This window comes from Mytilus trossulus, chromosome 4 (genome assembly GCF_036588685.1).
Source record: "Mytilus trossulus isolate FHL-02 chromosome 4, PNRI_Mtr1.1.1.hap1, whole genome shotgun sequence".
In the NCBI taxonomy this organism is placed as follows: domain Eukaryota; kingdom Metazoa; phylum Mollusca; class Bivalvia; order Mytilida; family Mytilidae; genus Mytilus; species Mytilus trossulus.
In genome coordinates this window covers 2,806,448-2,821,008 of record NC_086376.1, presented here as the reverse complement: position 1 = coordinate 2,821,008, position 14,561 = coordinate 2,806,448, and the positions used below count along the sequence as shown (strand labels likewise).

The following is a 14,561-nucleotide window of genomic DNA, read 5'->3' as shown; positions in this document are numbered from 1 at the left end:
ATACCAGGCGTATAATTGTTTACACCAGACCCGCGTTTCGTTAACATAAAACTCAAAATTTCAAAGACGAATTTGAGGTCAAAAGAAAGAATAAATCGGACAAAATAAGTGATAGAAATAGTAAATCTCAAAATTGGTTTACAATGTGAAATCATGGTTTGTCTTCAAAGCATATATCTGTATTTTATAGGATCTTTGCAGAAAGAGCATTAGATTTGCAAGCGAGATTGTATGACGATGACGCCGAGCTTGCAATGGATTTAGTTATGACAGAAAAAATCGTTTGGGACATCAGCATAAGTCCAATGCAGTGTGCCTATGAACATGATATGCTGGATGTTCTTGCTCAAACCTGCCCACAACGACGTTTAAATAAAATATGGTATAGCGGAATAAGTTCTAGTCTGGGAGGATTTTGGAAGGTAAACGTACTTGACCAATATAATTTAGATAGGGTTAAAGTTTTCATCTAGTACATTTGAAATCAATTTACCGCGAATCAACGTTATTATCTCTTTAAGGAATAAAATCATGTTAAGGCTTAAATAACTGAATTTACTTTATCAAGGTATCACTCGAGCATATGCAGTGTTCCATGTACGAATAAAAACACAAGATTTTCTACAACATAGAGTGTTAAACTAATAAAATCAACAACATATAGATTTTTAATCAATTTAAGTTCTTCTTTTGGAATTTTGATATTTATAATTAACCATACTAAAAAAAATTGTTTGATTATTAATAGAAACAACGATAAAGAAAATAAGCTGAATGTACGAAGACGAAATTCAAAATTCACAAGTAAGGATTGACGAAAAGATTTTTTTAATTGATAACTTTTTGAATTAAAGTGTAATTTATTACTTGTTGTGCAGAAAGGCTGTTTAAAAGCTTGGTGCTGTTGCTGCAAGAAATGTTCATCGGATGAAGGACCAAAGGTTTTTGTCGCTCCTCTAACAAGGTTTTTGATTCATTACGTAAGTAATACATACCTGCAAACTGAATAAATCGAGTTATCATTCAGAGTTCTGAAAACCACTATAATGTGTCTATAAAATTTGCAGATGAACGCCCTGTTATACATTTTTCTGTCTTTATTTATTATAGTTTATCTTCTTTATATTATATTTGTTGTAGAGAAGGATATTTTTCTGACAATATCAATTTCGTTTCATTTCTAAACTAATAGTTATCAAAGTTACCAGGATTATAATTTCGTACGCCAGACGCGCGTTTTGTCTACATAAGACTCATCAGAGACGAAATAATAATAAAACCAAACAAGTAAAAAATTGACACATTTTTCAACCATTAGAAAATGATTTGATAAAGAAAATTCCTTTATGCTGGTTTTTTTTTAAGAATTAAGGTGTGTTCGATTATGTCATACTATCAAGTATACTGAGTCACGACTGTTTAATAGTTGACTGCTTTACTATTTACTCACTCATTTCTCGTTGTTAAATTAGTTTGAATTTTTTTTAAATTGAATGTAGGAACAAGGTAGATGCAAATATCTTTTTTAAGTAGTTCAACCAGTTATAATCATCAATACCTTTTGACAAAAATAAACGTGTAAAGTTAAAAATAAATAAAAAAGATGTTAAACATGAATTCCCCCAAAATGTACAAAATAATTATAAAGCAGGCCATGTATATAATTCTGTCAATTCGTTTTCTTTTGATCATAGCCAGATTTCTAGGAATCAAACCTTTAACCAGGAGTTTCATTGAAATATATTGATTTAATGCGCACTAGAAAGGCAGGATGAAATTGCCCACAATTGGATTTTTTATAGACAGGAAAATTTTGCCAGTGTGTGATCTATTAAAAGTATGCTCATATAAACTCATTTTTAAATTCGTTTTTTTTCAAATAACCGTCCACTCTCTAATGTCATTGACGTCAGAAATAGAGTTAAAGTTACGCTACTGTCGATTGAAAGATAATAAGTTGATTAAAGTTCAGGGGCATATATTTCATGTATGATTAACGCGCATAGGGCTTGGCATTCTATCAACAAGATGCATCTGATTAAACATCCCCACTCTGACCGGACGGGACTGCGTACTTGTACATCCCGTACAATCAAACGGACTCCCAACTTTTGCATTGGTTAAACAGCCGATCGGAACAAGACCAATAGTGACCATATTTCTATTCCCCCGATCACCTTTCAGTGGATTAGTACTGTCATACTTTATTTTGGTATATAACTGTTAACGATTTATATATTGAATGGAAGAACGGACGGATACACAGACCAGTGAATAAATTATCCCTTTCCTATCAAAAGTAATCATAAACCTGAAGTTATCATCCGACTTAAAACAAACTTCAAACAATTATTCCGTTTCTGTCTTTTTTCCATACGTATTTGTATAAGTTTGCCAAACATTTTAGCAAATCAATTTAAGAGAAATGACGTTAATTACGCATACGTTTGTATAAATAATCCATGCATCATATACTGTACATCCTGACTACATATTCTCTTTCACTATTATGAATATTTTTGTTTGAATACTTTCAGGTATTCTTCTTTGGCGTTTTAGTATGTTACAGTGCCTTCCTATTACAAATGGATGTTTTTCAAGGAATAGTCTCATTTGACTTCAACGAAATAGCTGTGTATGTGTATCTAGTTGGAGACATTTGTGAAGAGTATAGGAATGCGGTATGAATAATATTTCATAAAAATCTATCTAGCCTTTAATCTATGAATATTTATGGGTTCACAGTTGGTGTGAAATTACCTTACCCGTGAACGTTGTGATTCAGAGGCATATGCTGATTCCAAACATCTGCTAAGAGCACAATAAATTTAAGTGTGTTTTTTCTTCTTTCAATATTATAAAACTATTGACTGTTCTACAATTTATAAAAGTATTTTCTATCACTTATTTAAAAAAAAAATGACGGTCTTAAATGATATGAACATACATACCTGTATCTGAATAACATGTTCACAGTTTAATTAAGGGGCAGCGGAGGACCACCTCCGGCTTCAGATTTTTTTTCAGATATTGTTTCTTCATTGTCTGGATATTTATAACGTTTGCTTGGCGGTTTTTTTACGCAATAAATCGAAATATCCACTCAAATTATAATCGGTTACATACGGAGTATATATATATATATATCGTCCTGTTCTATATCTAGGGCCTGAATTTAATATCATGTTTACTTGGAAGAAAGTTTGATGCTTGCATGAATATAAGTGAAGAAGTTTGATTTATCATTTGACAGCTTTACGTACGCCATCACCTGTTGGTTAGTCGTTATGAAATATTTGTGTCACAGATGACCACGGATCTATTCCAATTATAACACTCGACATTAACCGAGTTTAATTGACATGATCAAGTTGACGATATAGATTACCTACGCACCTTTTCGCAGCAGTTTAATAAATATATTTTACTTTTCCTTGGGGATCGTGTCGGTCGCTATTTATGATGCATAATAAAGACTGTATTATTGTCGATTTTTGATTTGCCGAAGGTTTGTCCAATTTATATAAATAGAATTTTCGTGTCTTCTGCATTTCTGATAATACTAGGCATAACAGTGTCATCAATTGCTACTCATTTGTATGATATTGTATGAAAAAAATTAAGAGGAAAATAAAATTGTGTTTATCTATTGAAAAGAACAACTTGAATTTAATGCATAACACGAGCAGCCAATGAAAAGATTGAATCACTGAAAATGAGATGCATTATCATCAGCCATAATTTGTTTATATTTTTTTTCAGTTTCAAAAGAATGCTTGCACTAGTTGTTTATCGTTGGATTGTAGATGTAGACATGAAAACACACCACGTCATTCCTGTTGGTATAGATTGAAGAAATATCTATTTAATTTTTGGAACATCCTAGATGTTCTTTCATTTGCGCTGACCATCGTGGCTATATGGGTCCGTGTGTTCAGGTCAACAAAAACAAACAAGACCTACCGACGTTTTTTCAGCATGAGTCTATTTGCGATGTACATGAGATTTCTTCATATCCTATTGATGTCAAGGAAACTTGGACCAAAAATCATCATGATAAAAGAAATGGTATGTCACTATAAAGTAATCATTCACTGCCTACATTTCCACTAATAATGACGTTCATGCATGTACTACCTACCAAAACACAAACGTGCAGGTCGGAGTGATTTCATATCAAATCTCGCATTCCTTTATAATTTGTTCATCCGAAGCGCATTTCTAGATATTCTGTCATCAGGAATGCTAAAACCGTAACAATTTTACGTATGACGCAAGCATTTGTAAAAATATACAGAAACGTGAAAAGTAATATGACGAAACATTTACCGAAAAATAACCAATCGGGGATGGACATATTCGTTTATCTTTCTTTTTCTTAATTTATCAACTGTTACCTTAGAAAAACCCTTATCAAGTCACTTTTGCTGTCAATTTTCTGTTTCGTGTAAATTTATTTATGTAGCTCTTTAAACAAAACATATAGTGGAAGGATGATGCGCATAAAGCTTAATAAACAGTCTTTGGTCGTATATTGACTGTTTGTAAAATATTCAACTCGTTTGAAATACTTTTTTGTTTCTATTTTATGGCATGGCTAGCTTTATCCAATTTCTGCACCACTTTAACAAAATGTTCTTCAATTGCACAATCAAATTGGCTTTCTAGATTTAAGTATAGAATAATTTTTTAACCTTAAATAAATGCAGATGTACATTATTGTAAATTTCTTGTGTACTAAATAACAAGCCATGCATCCATTACAATAACACCATTTTTTTACATGTCTGTATCTGCTCAACGTCGGTTTTAAAAGTTGTGCCCCAACTAAAGTTGAAATCGATATTTGAAAAATATCGAACACCCAAATCTACGTTTTACATTTTTGTCTTTTTGATACTTAATGTGACGTTCTTTCTTTATTCTTGTGAAGCTGACTTCATATGTCACATTCTTATTAACAAATGAAACAAGTTTGCCTTAATATATAATTATAAAAATATATATATATGATGTTCTCTCACTAAATGATTTATAATTTGTTGTCATAGTTGAACACATCTATCCCGTTGACCTTGAGATAAAATATACAACAGATAAAATCAAGTCTGCCTCATATCATAACGTACATTTAGATATTGACAATGCGGGTCGATTAAAACAAAAGAGAAAAGAGACGATTTTAGCCTTCAAATTTTGAACTATCCATTTCTATGTAGCAGCATTTGAGCAGCTTCTACATACGGGGTATATATATATCCCAATAAATACGATGTTCCCGTGCTTGCATTTTCTACCATGATTTTCTAAATAAAGTGTTGATGCTTACATGGAAGCTATTAAACCAAGAGCACGGGATGGTGATCTTTAAATCATCTCTCAGTAAATGTTATGGTCACAATCATTAGATGTTGGACCGTAATGCAATATCCGTTTAACATATGCTAGCGATATGTTCTTAATGTTGTTATTACAAACCCGTCCCCTTTTCACGAATGAGACCAACCGATAAACCTTGTAACCGAGTTTGTTCAAATAAAAGTACCACGACGGGTTCCATATGAGGAGCATGATGTGCTTACCTGTCCGGAACATATGAGATCATCCTTATTTTGGTGGGGTTAGTGTTGCTTAGTATATCGTTTTCTATGATGTGTTTTGTTTACTAATGCTAGTCAGTTCGACTTTTAATGTCATGGCTTTGTCAGTTCATTTTCGGCTTATCAATTTAAATGTCCTTCTGGTATCTTGTGTTTCTCTTATCCAGTAAATGTATAGATAAGTTGGTCCGAGAACACAATTAATTCGTAGATTTGGTCCGAGAACACAATTAATTCGTAGTGCATTTCTTTTAGAACATAAATGAAAATAAAAAAAATCCCACCTGCGCTTTCTCAAAGAAACTTTTACAGTGTGTTGTACTACTTTTGGGACAAAATATATCAAATTTATAGAAAACTTCATCGCCTCTAACTCAAAATATGGACAATTTTATGTTTAGGGCGTCTTGAAATCTTTCGAAAGCTTCCGAAGTGCTCATTTTCAACCTTTTTCAGCTGGACCAAATCACTACTTTCCTTTAAAATTCTGGACTAAAATTTGTTTACAGTGTAATTTCACCCCCCTACTTGCAATTTGAGGCAGTGAACATGGAGAAATAAATTTGGAAGGGGTATAAAAATTAATGGCAAGTAACCCACTGTCAACACTAGGGATTATATTTGAACAACGAAAATCAAGGGACGACAATGGTGGTCTCGGACCAGTTAAAATGGTTTATCATGTTTATTTTTCTTTTTACTCATCACATTATGCATTTTGGTGCATTTTCAGTTAAAGGACCTCTTCCGATTCATTGGGATTTTATTTGTATTTATGGTTGGTGTTGGAGTTCTGTATCATGCAAATATGTATCCAGCACACAAAGATATGTGGAGTTCAGTTGATTGGAAGTACTGGAGAATATGGAAAATCATTTATATTCCATACTGGCAAATATATGGCGAATCTATGTTAGAGGAGTTTGAAGGTAAGCTTTCATTGTATGTGTTGTTTTGAAATCTGAATAAGAAAGTCGAAAAATAAGCTAAAACTAAAATAAGATAATTTATGTGCTTTTTACTGAAATTTTAATGTGTATGTCCTAGTTATCAGAGAGATCTGAGAGTAAAGGAAATTTTTGAATTTCATGTTTAAAAAAAATGAGTTTAACGTGTTTAAATCCCAATGAGGTAAGATAGATAATTCTCATGTACACAAATTCTGCTTAACACTTTCGGGAATTATTAGATTGAAATTTCATTTGTAATGAGAGCGTTTAAATTCTAAGGTCAAATAAAAATAAAAAGGAACACGAACTTAAAACACTGTGGTTCAACAGTTCATTAGCATTAGCATATACGTATGACTTTTACACCCTATCCAAAAATATTTTTTTATGAAAAAACCTTGTTATCTCATTTAAGATTGCCTTTAAGCAAATATATCAATGTCTGCATGTTAGTGAAAAGTAAAATCACAAAAATACCGCACTCAGAGGAAAATCAATACGGAAAGTCCATAATAACATGGCAAAATCAAATAACAAAACGCATCTAAACGAATAGACAAGACATTTTGCTCGAATCGACAATATTTGGTATTCACGAATATAAATTGATATACATGTATGAATATTTCAGCTCCCATTATTGAAATTTACCAGTTATTGATTTTAAATTTCTTTTCTATGGCCACAAAGTTAAAAGGTTGTGCTAATTTCAAAATCAAAATATTTCAGAAAATAAAGACGCTTCATGCACTAAAATACAGAGCGTCTGGGAGAATAACCCGTCTATAGAGCGATGCAATGAGTATGATTGGATACTCGTTGTGATAACTGCTTTGTATATGCTGATGTCAAACCTCCTCCTTGTCAATCTTCTGATAGCAGTGTTCAGGTTTGTATTATTTTTCTATTACAAGCACATAAAAATATTTTCAACTGAAAATTTAAGTCATTACGATATGACAATTTTGGTTTGTTATTTTATTGTTTTGCTAAATAACTTTAAATTTGCCAAACAAAAATGAGAATTATGATGAGGAGTGTGTTTGCCCAACTTAAAATTAGGCTAATTAAACCTTTCATCATTGTTTTAAATGAAGAAATATGAGGATTATTTTTGCATTTGAATCTTGTTTAAAGACTATGCTTGTTGTCACATTTTACTTATCTTACATTAATAATAATTTATTTGACATCCATGATTCCTAGGTCTTAATTTGGTAGTTATCCGGACAACTTTGTCAAATTGAGTAAAAAATCCTATTTTTTGGTCTATTTTCAGATTTAAGATTTAAAAGCTTTTAAATATAACTTTAACCAAATTTCTGTTTAACATTCGCGCATTTTCTTCTTTTATTTTCAGCAATTTTTATTGTTAAACAATGCCTTTGTTAATCAAGCAAAACATGGTCCTTTCCATTGTCTATCATCTCTTGTGTTAAATACTGGTTATTCTTTTTGAAATATAAATATTGATTAGAGATGTCACGGAAATCGTCTATTTACGATACTTTGACAATTTTTTTAAAGTATAACGTTCTCGAAATATGTTAAGACAGTTCTATAAAAGTTCTCATTCAAAATGAACTACATGTTTCTCTGATGCTAAATTTGATAATTCGTACACTCAGCTATCGATTTGAACGAGTACAGGAAAATTCTGAGAAGTTATGGCGATACTTGAGATATGAAGTCATTATGGATTATCGCACTAGAATACCTGCACCTCTCAACCTTGTGATCAGACCAATATTTTTCGTCGTTAGCAAGTGTTTCAAGTGCATTAATCATATAAGAAAGATTGACACCAAAGAAAATGCCAAAGCTGCTGCACGTGAGTAGGGTTCATGTGTTAATTACCTTTTATTATTAGGTCGGAAATAAAAAAAATGTTAAATGAAGGTCATACAAATTAAGGGATTTGAACGAGCTATAAAAATATGCGAGACCAGGCCAGGTGCGTTGAAGGAATAAGCATCTCCTATTATGCATGAACTATACTAGCTGAATGAATAAACACTTTGCATTGTGTCTATACTGATAAAAGTCTACGGTACAAACCTAATACTAACTTAGTGGATAGGCTAACATACACAACATTACTGCTTTATGCTATTTCTAGGTGAAACAAAATTCAAGTGTATGTAAATTTTGGATCCTTAATGCTCTTCAACTTTTCACTTAATTGGCTAAATAAATATTTTGATATGAGCGTCACTGATGAGTCTTATGTAGACGAAACGCGCGTCTGGCGTACTAAATTACAATCCTGGTACCTTTGATAAATTTTTAATGTACATTTCACCTTTCCAATAGTAACTTTAACAATAACATATAATGCAATGTAATGCATTCTAATATTTTGTCGAAGTCAAGGCACAACGTTACAAATTTGCGCGGTCTTACTTACGGGGATCATTTTTCATAATCTAATAAAGGTTTGACAGTGGCAGATATAAGCAATGATTAATGTACATTCAGAACCTTTACAATTAATTAGGACGCATGGGTTATCTGCCTCTATCCAAAAACCATCAGTTTCTAGTATCATTCTGAATTGCCTCCCATCATATACATCAGTCTACCTCTTATTGCAAAACCTATCATTTGAATATATTGTTAACATGCATGAAATATATATGATACAAATAATCTATTAATAATCTGAAAATAATGTAATTAGGGCACTAAGACATTTTAAGTCTAATGATAGGTAGATAGATAGTTTATTAACGTCTCACCATTAATATATAATATACAATATTTACATATATCATAAAAACATAAATATATATTAATGCCATTCTGAAAAGAATTGTGAGAGACAAAAAGTAAAATTTCATCAAACAATAAAAGGACTTTATAAAACTATGTACATGTACTTATTAATATTTCTAAAACAAAATCTGTACAGTCTAAAAATTATCGATATAAAAAACGTCTCCTTCTGTCTAAAATAGATTTGCAGGTTTTGGCACATTAACGTTTTGGCATCCCAAAACAAAAGACAGTTTCTAACGGTTTGTAAACATGTTAAAGGTCTCATCTACACTGTTAATATATTCATAAAGTTCATTCCTCAAATCGTCACCAAGCAGACATTCAATTAGTACATGTTCCTCAGTTTCAGTTTTATTTTCACACATAAAGCAAGTCTGTTCAGGCATTGGTAAACGTTCGAAGCGCCCGGTTTCGATTCGTAAAGGCGCAACCCTACATCTAAATTGCGAATATGCTCTACGTGGAGCAGGAGATAATAGTTTTTTTAAATAAACTTCACAACTAATTTCGGTTTTAAATGTTCTATATGTCATTTATTTGTTACAACCACCATCCACACGTCTTGCAGAAATTCAATGGAGATCTTCCGTCCACTTATTTTTTTAAGTTTATCTTCTAATTTGGCTAACACCGTAGTTTTGCAAATGTTCGTGTCATTATACCAGTCACTTATTTTACATGATTCAAACTGTTAATACAGTCTATAGTTTGAATTTTTACATCATTTAAAACCCCTAAAACTATATTCCGCCCAGTTATGAATTCTTTTATCAAGTCGATCAGTGTTCATATACCTTAAACGATTCCAATGATGCAGAGATCCAAATTCTGCCTAAAAAGTTTATAATGATGTGAGAGATAATTTGAAACTAAAACTGCCTTTATTCAATTATCGTTAAAAAAGAACCCGAAGATATACAGAGGAAACGTGTTTCAGAAACAGCCTTCCTTGTGTACACTTGAGGTAAAATTTGGGAATTCTGATAAACATATACACACCCAATGAGATTTCCTGGAGAACAGAATTTCCAAATGACAATCGTTTGGTTCAGACTTTAGGAAAATATATATATTTTGGATGTTTAAAATCACTATGCATCTAACCATAGTCCTTGACGTAAGAATAGAAAGGTTCAAAATTCGTCCATTTTGTTTATTTTTTGGATTTTTTCGGATAAACTTTACCAACACACGTAGTAAATTCATATTTGTTAACTTCTCACTATGATACATTATGTTTGAACAAATATCTTAGAGACAACTGGAACAGTTATTTAGGTATAAATGACTTTAGCAATCTGTTTTAAATCATTTATTTAATAGTTGCCAAATGTTTTATCTAGTTTTAAGACACGGTGTGTACTATTAGAACGGAAATTTGTGTCTTTTGTCTTAACATATAGTTATTTTCTTCTTCTTTTTTTTTGTCGATTTGATGAGTCAAACATTTGTAAACTTATATTATAGTTATTTTATGATGATATGCTGTTACACTACTATCTAAGGACATAGTTGATCGCTCGGGAGAATATTAGACCGTAAAATGATGTACAAGTGTGCACTTGTTCTTAGCCATGAGCCTCTTATTCAGCAGTCATCGTTAATGTTGTGTATTATGTAGTTTGTTATTGTTTTGCACATTTATCTGGATGTTTTCTTTTTTTTAATTGTTAAACGTACATTTGGTCAAGCAGGGTTTTTGGTTGATTTATAAATACACCTCTAATGTTTGATAGTTGTGGATAACTGAACTATGTGACATTTCACAATTAACGTCGCTTTTGGGGACAAATTTGATATTCATACTAGATAGTTTGTTTTGTTAACCTATTGGTTCCCATATAGACTTATTAAGACGGGGTATGGTTAAAATTTTGTTGTCAGATAAATAAAGATGGCATATTTTTGTTATTATTTTTAATATAGCACCAGTTGATTTATAATGTATCTATCGAGATTAGATAAATCCGACAATCTACGCGTTACTATGTAATAATCTGTTTCTCTAATGATTAAAAGATACGTTTTCCTTTTTTTCTAAAACAAAATCTTCTTCGAGTGCCTTCCACTTTCCACGAAGTTGTCAATTTCATCAACATCTGTTTAAGAATTGAATGCTTCCTTTTGTAAATTCATTGGGGTGTAAAAGCGTTGACCGAAGTACATTTTGTATGAAGCGCGGAAGCGCTTCATTCTAAAAATGTACGCATTTTTTAGCTATGATCATGAAAACACGAATTTTACAATTGTTTTATTTTATTCACCTGTGCACTTTATTGTGGGACAACGTGCTATCATGAATGAAAAGTTTTATTGAGTGATGCAATTGCTTACGGAATAACACGTGATGTGCAGTTCGCCAATCAGACTAAAGTATTATAATGAAACATTCATCTAATGTAATTATTAGAACATATGGATCATTTCAGGGAGCTGTGAACAGTTATGACCCTTGATTCAGCCAATCCTCTTCTGAAATCACCGGCAACCACACGTTGATTATTTTTTGTTTGTACAATGGGTTCGGAAAGGGATATATTGCCATATAATTAGAGAAATATATAACAGAATAGATTACACGAAGCAAATGTAACTATCACAATAGTCAGCAAATTGCAATTTTATATTGTTGGTTTTCGATAGAGGAGAACATATATACTGCACAAACTTGCTTTATGTATATTAAACGGACAGTTTGTTCAAGGTTATTTTTTTTTGTCTTATTAAAAGGAGACTTATTTTTCGTATACATTGAATTACTTTTCATTTGATTTTTTTTTCAGGTAAAAGAAAAATCAACGCTCTACAGTCTTTGAATGCAATTAAATGCGTATACAAATTTTGAGATGACACACAGAGGACACAAGTATATCGAGTGTATTGAAAAGATCATAATTAACTTATACTAAAAAGAGAAATCAGAAAGGTACAAGAAATACAAATTGGCACGTGAAACATTTGAAGAGAAAATGTATAGTATGACACACATGTACATAGCCTTACACAACCTTAAAATTGTTTTAGATCTAATAGCCTTAACGAAGTATGTATTCTTTAAAATGTATTGATACGATACTTTTTATTGGTTTATATTTCATGGTGAAGCATCTGAAATCACATGGACACAATTTATAAAAATAAACACTTGAAAGATAATCAAGTCATAATGGTATAATCAGATATTAATATTTCAATTGATTTTGTTTATCAAAAACTAATTCTAACAATAGCAAATTTTACTTTTTGTGTAAGGGTTAAGAAACATATATGAAATTTTTCTATGTTTAACCAAGATTTTGTGGGCAATATGATTTTACATCTACATTTGTTAATATAGTATTTTTAAAAATATCAACTAATTATTATGAACTGTTTTACTAATTATAAAGTCCTCATATACACCTAAAATGTCCTCTTTTGTGTTGACAGGGAATAAAATGACTTAATTTATTATCCAGTATGTAATGATTCTGTAATGAATAGCCAGACATATTCTCTGTTTTCTGAACAAAATGTACACAGTTAAGTTGTTTTTAATGTACATGTCAATACCAATGATTTTTTTTATATTATGTTTCAATGCATTTTGTTAATCTGTGTAATAACGCTCCTAAACCAGGTAGAAATGGCGAGTTAATTTCTCGTGTTAAGTTTAGATCCCCGTGCACATTTTAATTCAAGATTGCCTTCAATTCTTACCAAGATATTATTCATAGAAAGGTCAGCAGAAGAAAAAAAATTGAGCCAACTGCAGTTTGATCAAAGCTTGTTTAGCGAGACACTTCCTGATTTGCATTTTTGTAAAAGTGAGCGAACAATACTATTGCGAAAAAACAGACAAACAGACATTTAATAGTACATAAGACTCCGAAAGGTCAAGCAGTGATTAAATAGGAAATTATGATGCAAAACAACAATGGAGATAACAAAAATATCGAAGGTTATAGGAGTATTAACGAAATAGTTTTTTTTTATCTGAGCAGTACTGTGGACACTTTTGTCGACAAAACGCGTGTCTTTCGTAAAAAGTTCAATTGCTGCTTTCTATGATGACCTGTTATACAAATAGCTTAATTGAACATTGTAAAATGCATTTTAAGTGTTCCGTGTGCAGTTATATGAGTTTCTTGGCTTATCTTTTTATGCAAAAGCTCAGAAAGGATAATTGGGGTGTTATAGCTATGAGTTACTCCACTTTTGAGTTGTTATATATTCATAGCGTTTGAATTGATAGTTACTGTAACTATTTCAGTTGTTATCTGCCATTTTTCAATTTAATTTTTAAGTATCGCAAAGGAACGATATTTTTGCTTTTTTATTATTTTTTATTTGTTATATATGTTTATTTCATATCTTTTTTTATATTTTTGTTAGCAATTTTGAAAGAATTTAATGAGTAACTGTACACATCCAATGCTTTAATTGTTTCTGATGAGAGTAAGGGTACAAAAACAGTAAAAACTATCACTTTTGACGTATCACATTATTTTGTCATCCACTACAGCCAACACTGTGTCGACTGGATACGAATTAAAAGAAAGTTATTTACTGTTATCACATGTTTTGTATGTAGTAATTGCTTTTTTATTTGTTAAAATTTTTGTCATTAAAATTTCTGCTTGTATTTATGGTTTTCATTATTATTTAAGGAATACTCATGTTGGGCATTTTTTAGGTTGACAATGCGGTAAGGACTTTTGCAATCATTTATGAAAGCACTACAATTTGTTTATATTTGCATACATCTACCACATTTGAACTTTGGTGAACAGTCGTCTCGTTGGCAATCGTACCACATCCGTATTTTTATTTTGGCATAATACCCATACACCGTATCTTAGAAATACCTCTCTTACAGAAACAAAAAGATTGAGATCACGAGGAATAGCTATCTGTTTTTTTAAAAAGCATGGAAGCAGTGTTGCGAGGACTGAATTATAAATCATCTCGGTGACTTTTTTTTTTGGTCGTACTAAAAAAATATTATGTGGTATGATTGCCCATGAGACAACTCTCTAAAGGTTACCGTAAATCTTTCAACAATGAGCAAAGACTATACCGCAGAGTCAGCTATTAAAGGCCCCGAAATGTAAGACAATTCAAACGATAACACTAACGGCCTATTCTATGTATATTATATGAACGCAAAACAAATAATTATGTAACAACAAACGGCAACCACTGATTACCGACTCCTGACTTGGAACAAGCACATATATACATAATGTGGCAA

The 14,561-nt window shown here is 31.4% G+C and overlaps 1 protein-coding gene across 1 annotated transcript in view; it reads left to right on the top strand.

Annotated features, from left to right (window-relative positions):
* Window positions 1-13,952, top strand: part of LOC134714490 (transient receptor potential cation channel subfamily M member 2-like) — a 48,869-nt gene extending 34,917 nt beyond the window's left edge. Inside the window, exons 14-21 of the mRNA XM_063575777.1 lie at window positions 191-422; window positions 879-980; window positions 2,538-2,681; window positions 3,763-4,068; window positions 6,334-6,529; window positions 7,280-7,439; window positions 8,179-8,381; window positions 12,112-13,952. Of these exons, the coding sequence (XP_063431847.1) occupies window positions 191-422; window positions 879-980; window positions 2,538-2,681; window positions 3,763-4,068; window positions 6,334-6,529; window positions 7,280-7,439; window positions 8,179-8,381; window positions 12,112-12,173 (1,405 nt within the window). The 3' untranslated portion in view covers window positions 12,174-13,952. The remainder of the gene's footprint in view (window positions 1-190; window positions 423-878; window positions 981-2,537; window positions 2,682-3,762; window positions 4,069-6,333; window positions 6,530-7,279; window positions 7,440-8,178; window positions 8,382-12,111) is intronic.
* Window positions 13,953-14,561: the final 609 nt, after the last annotated feature.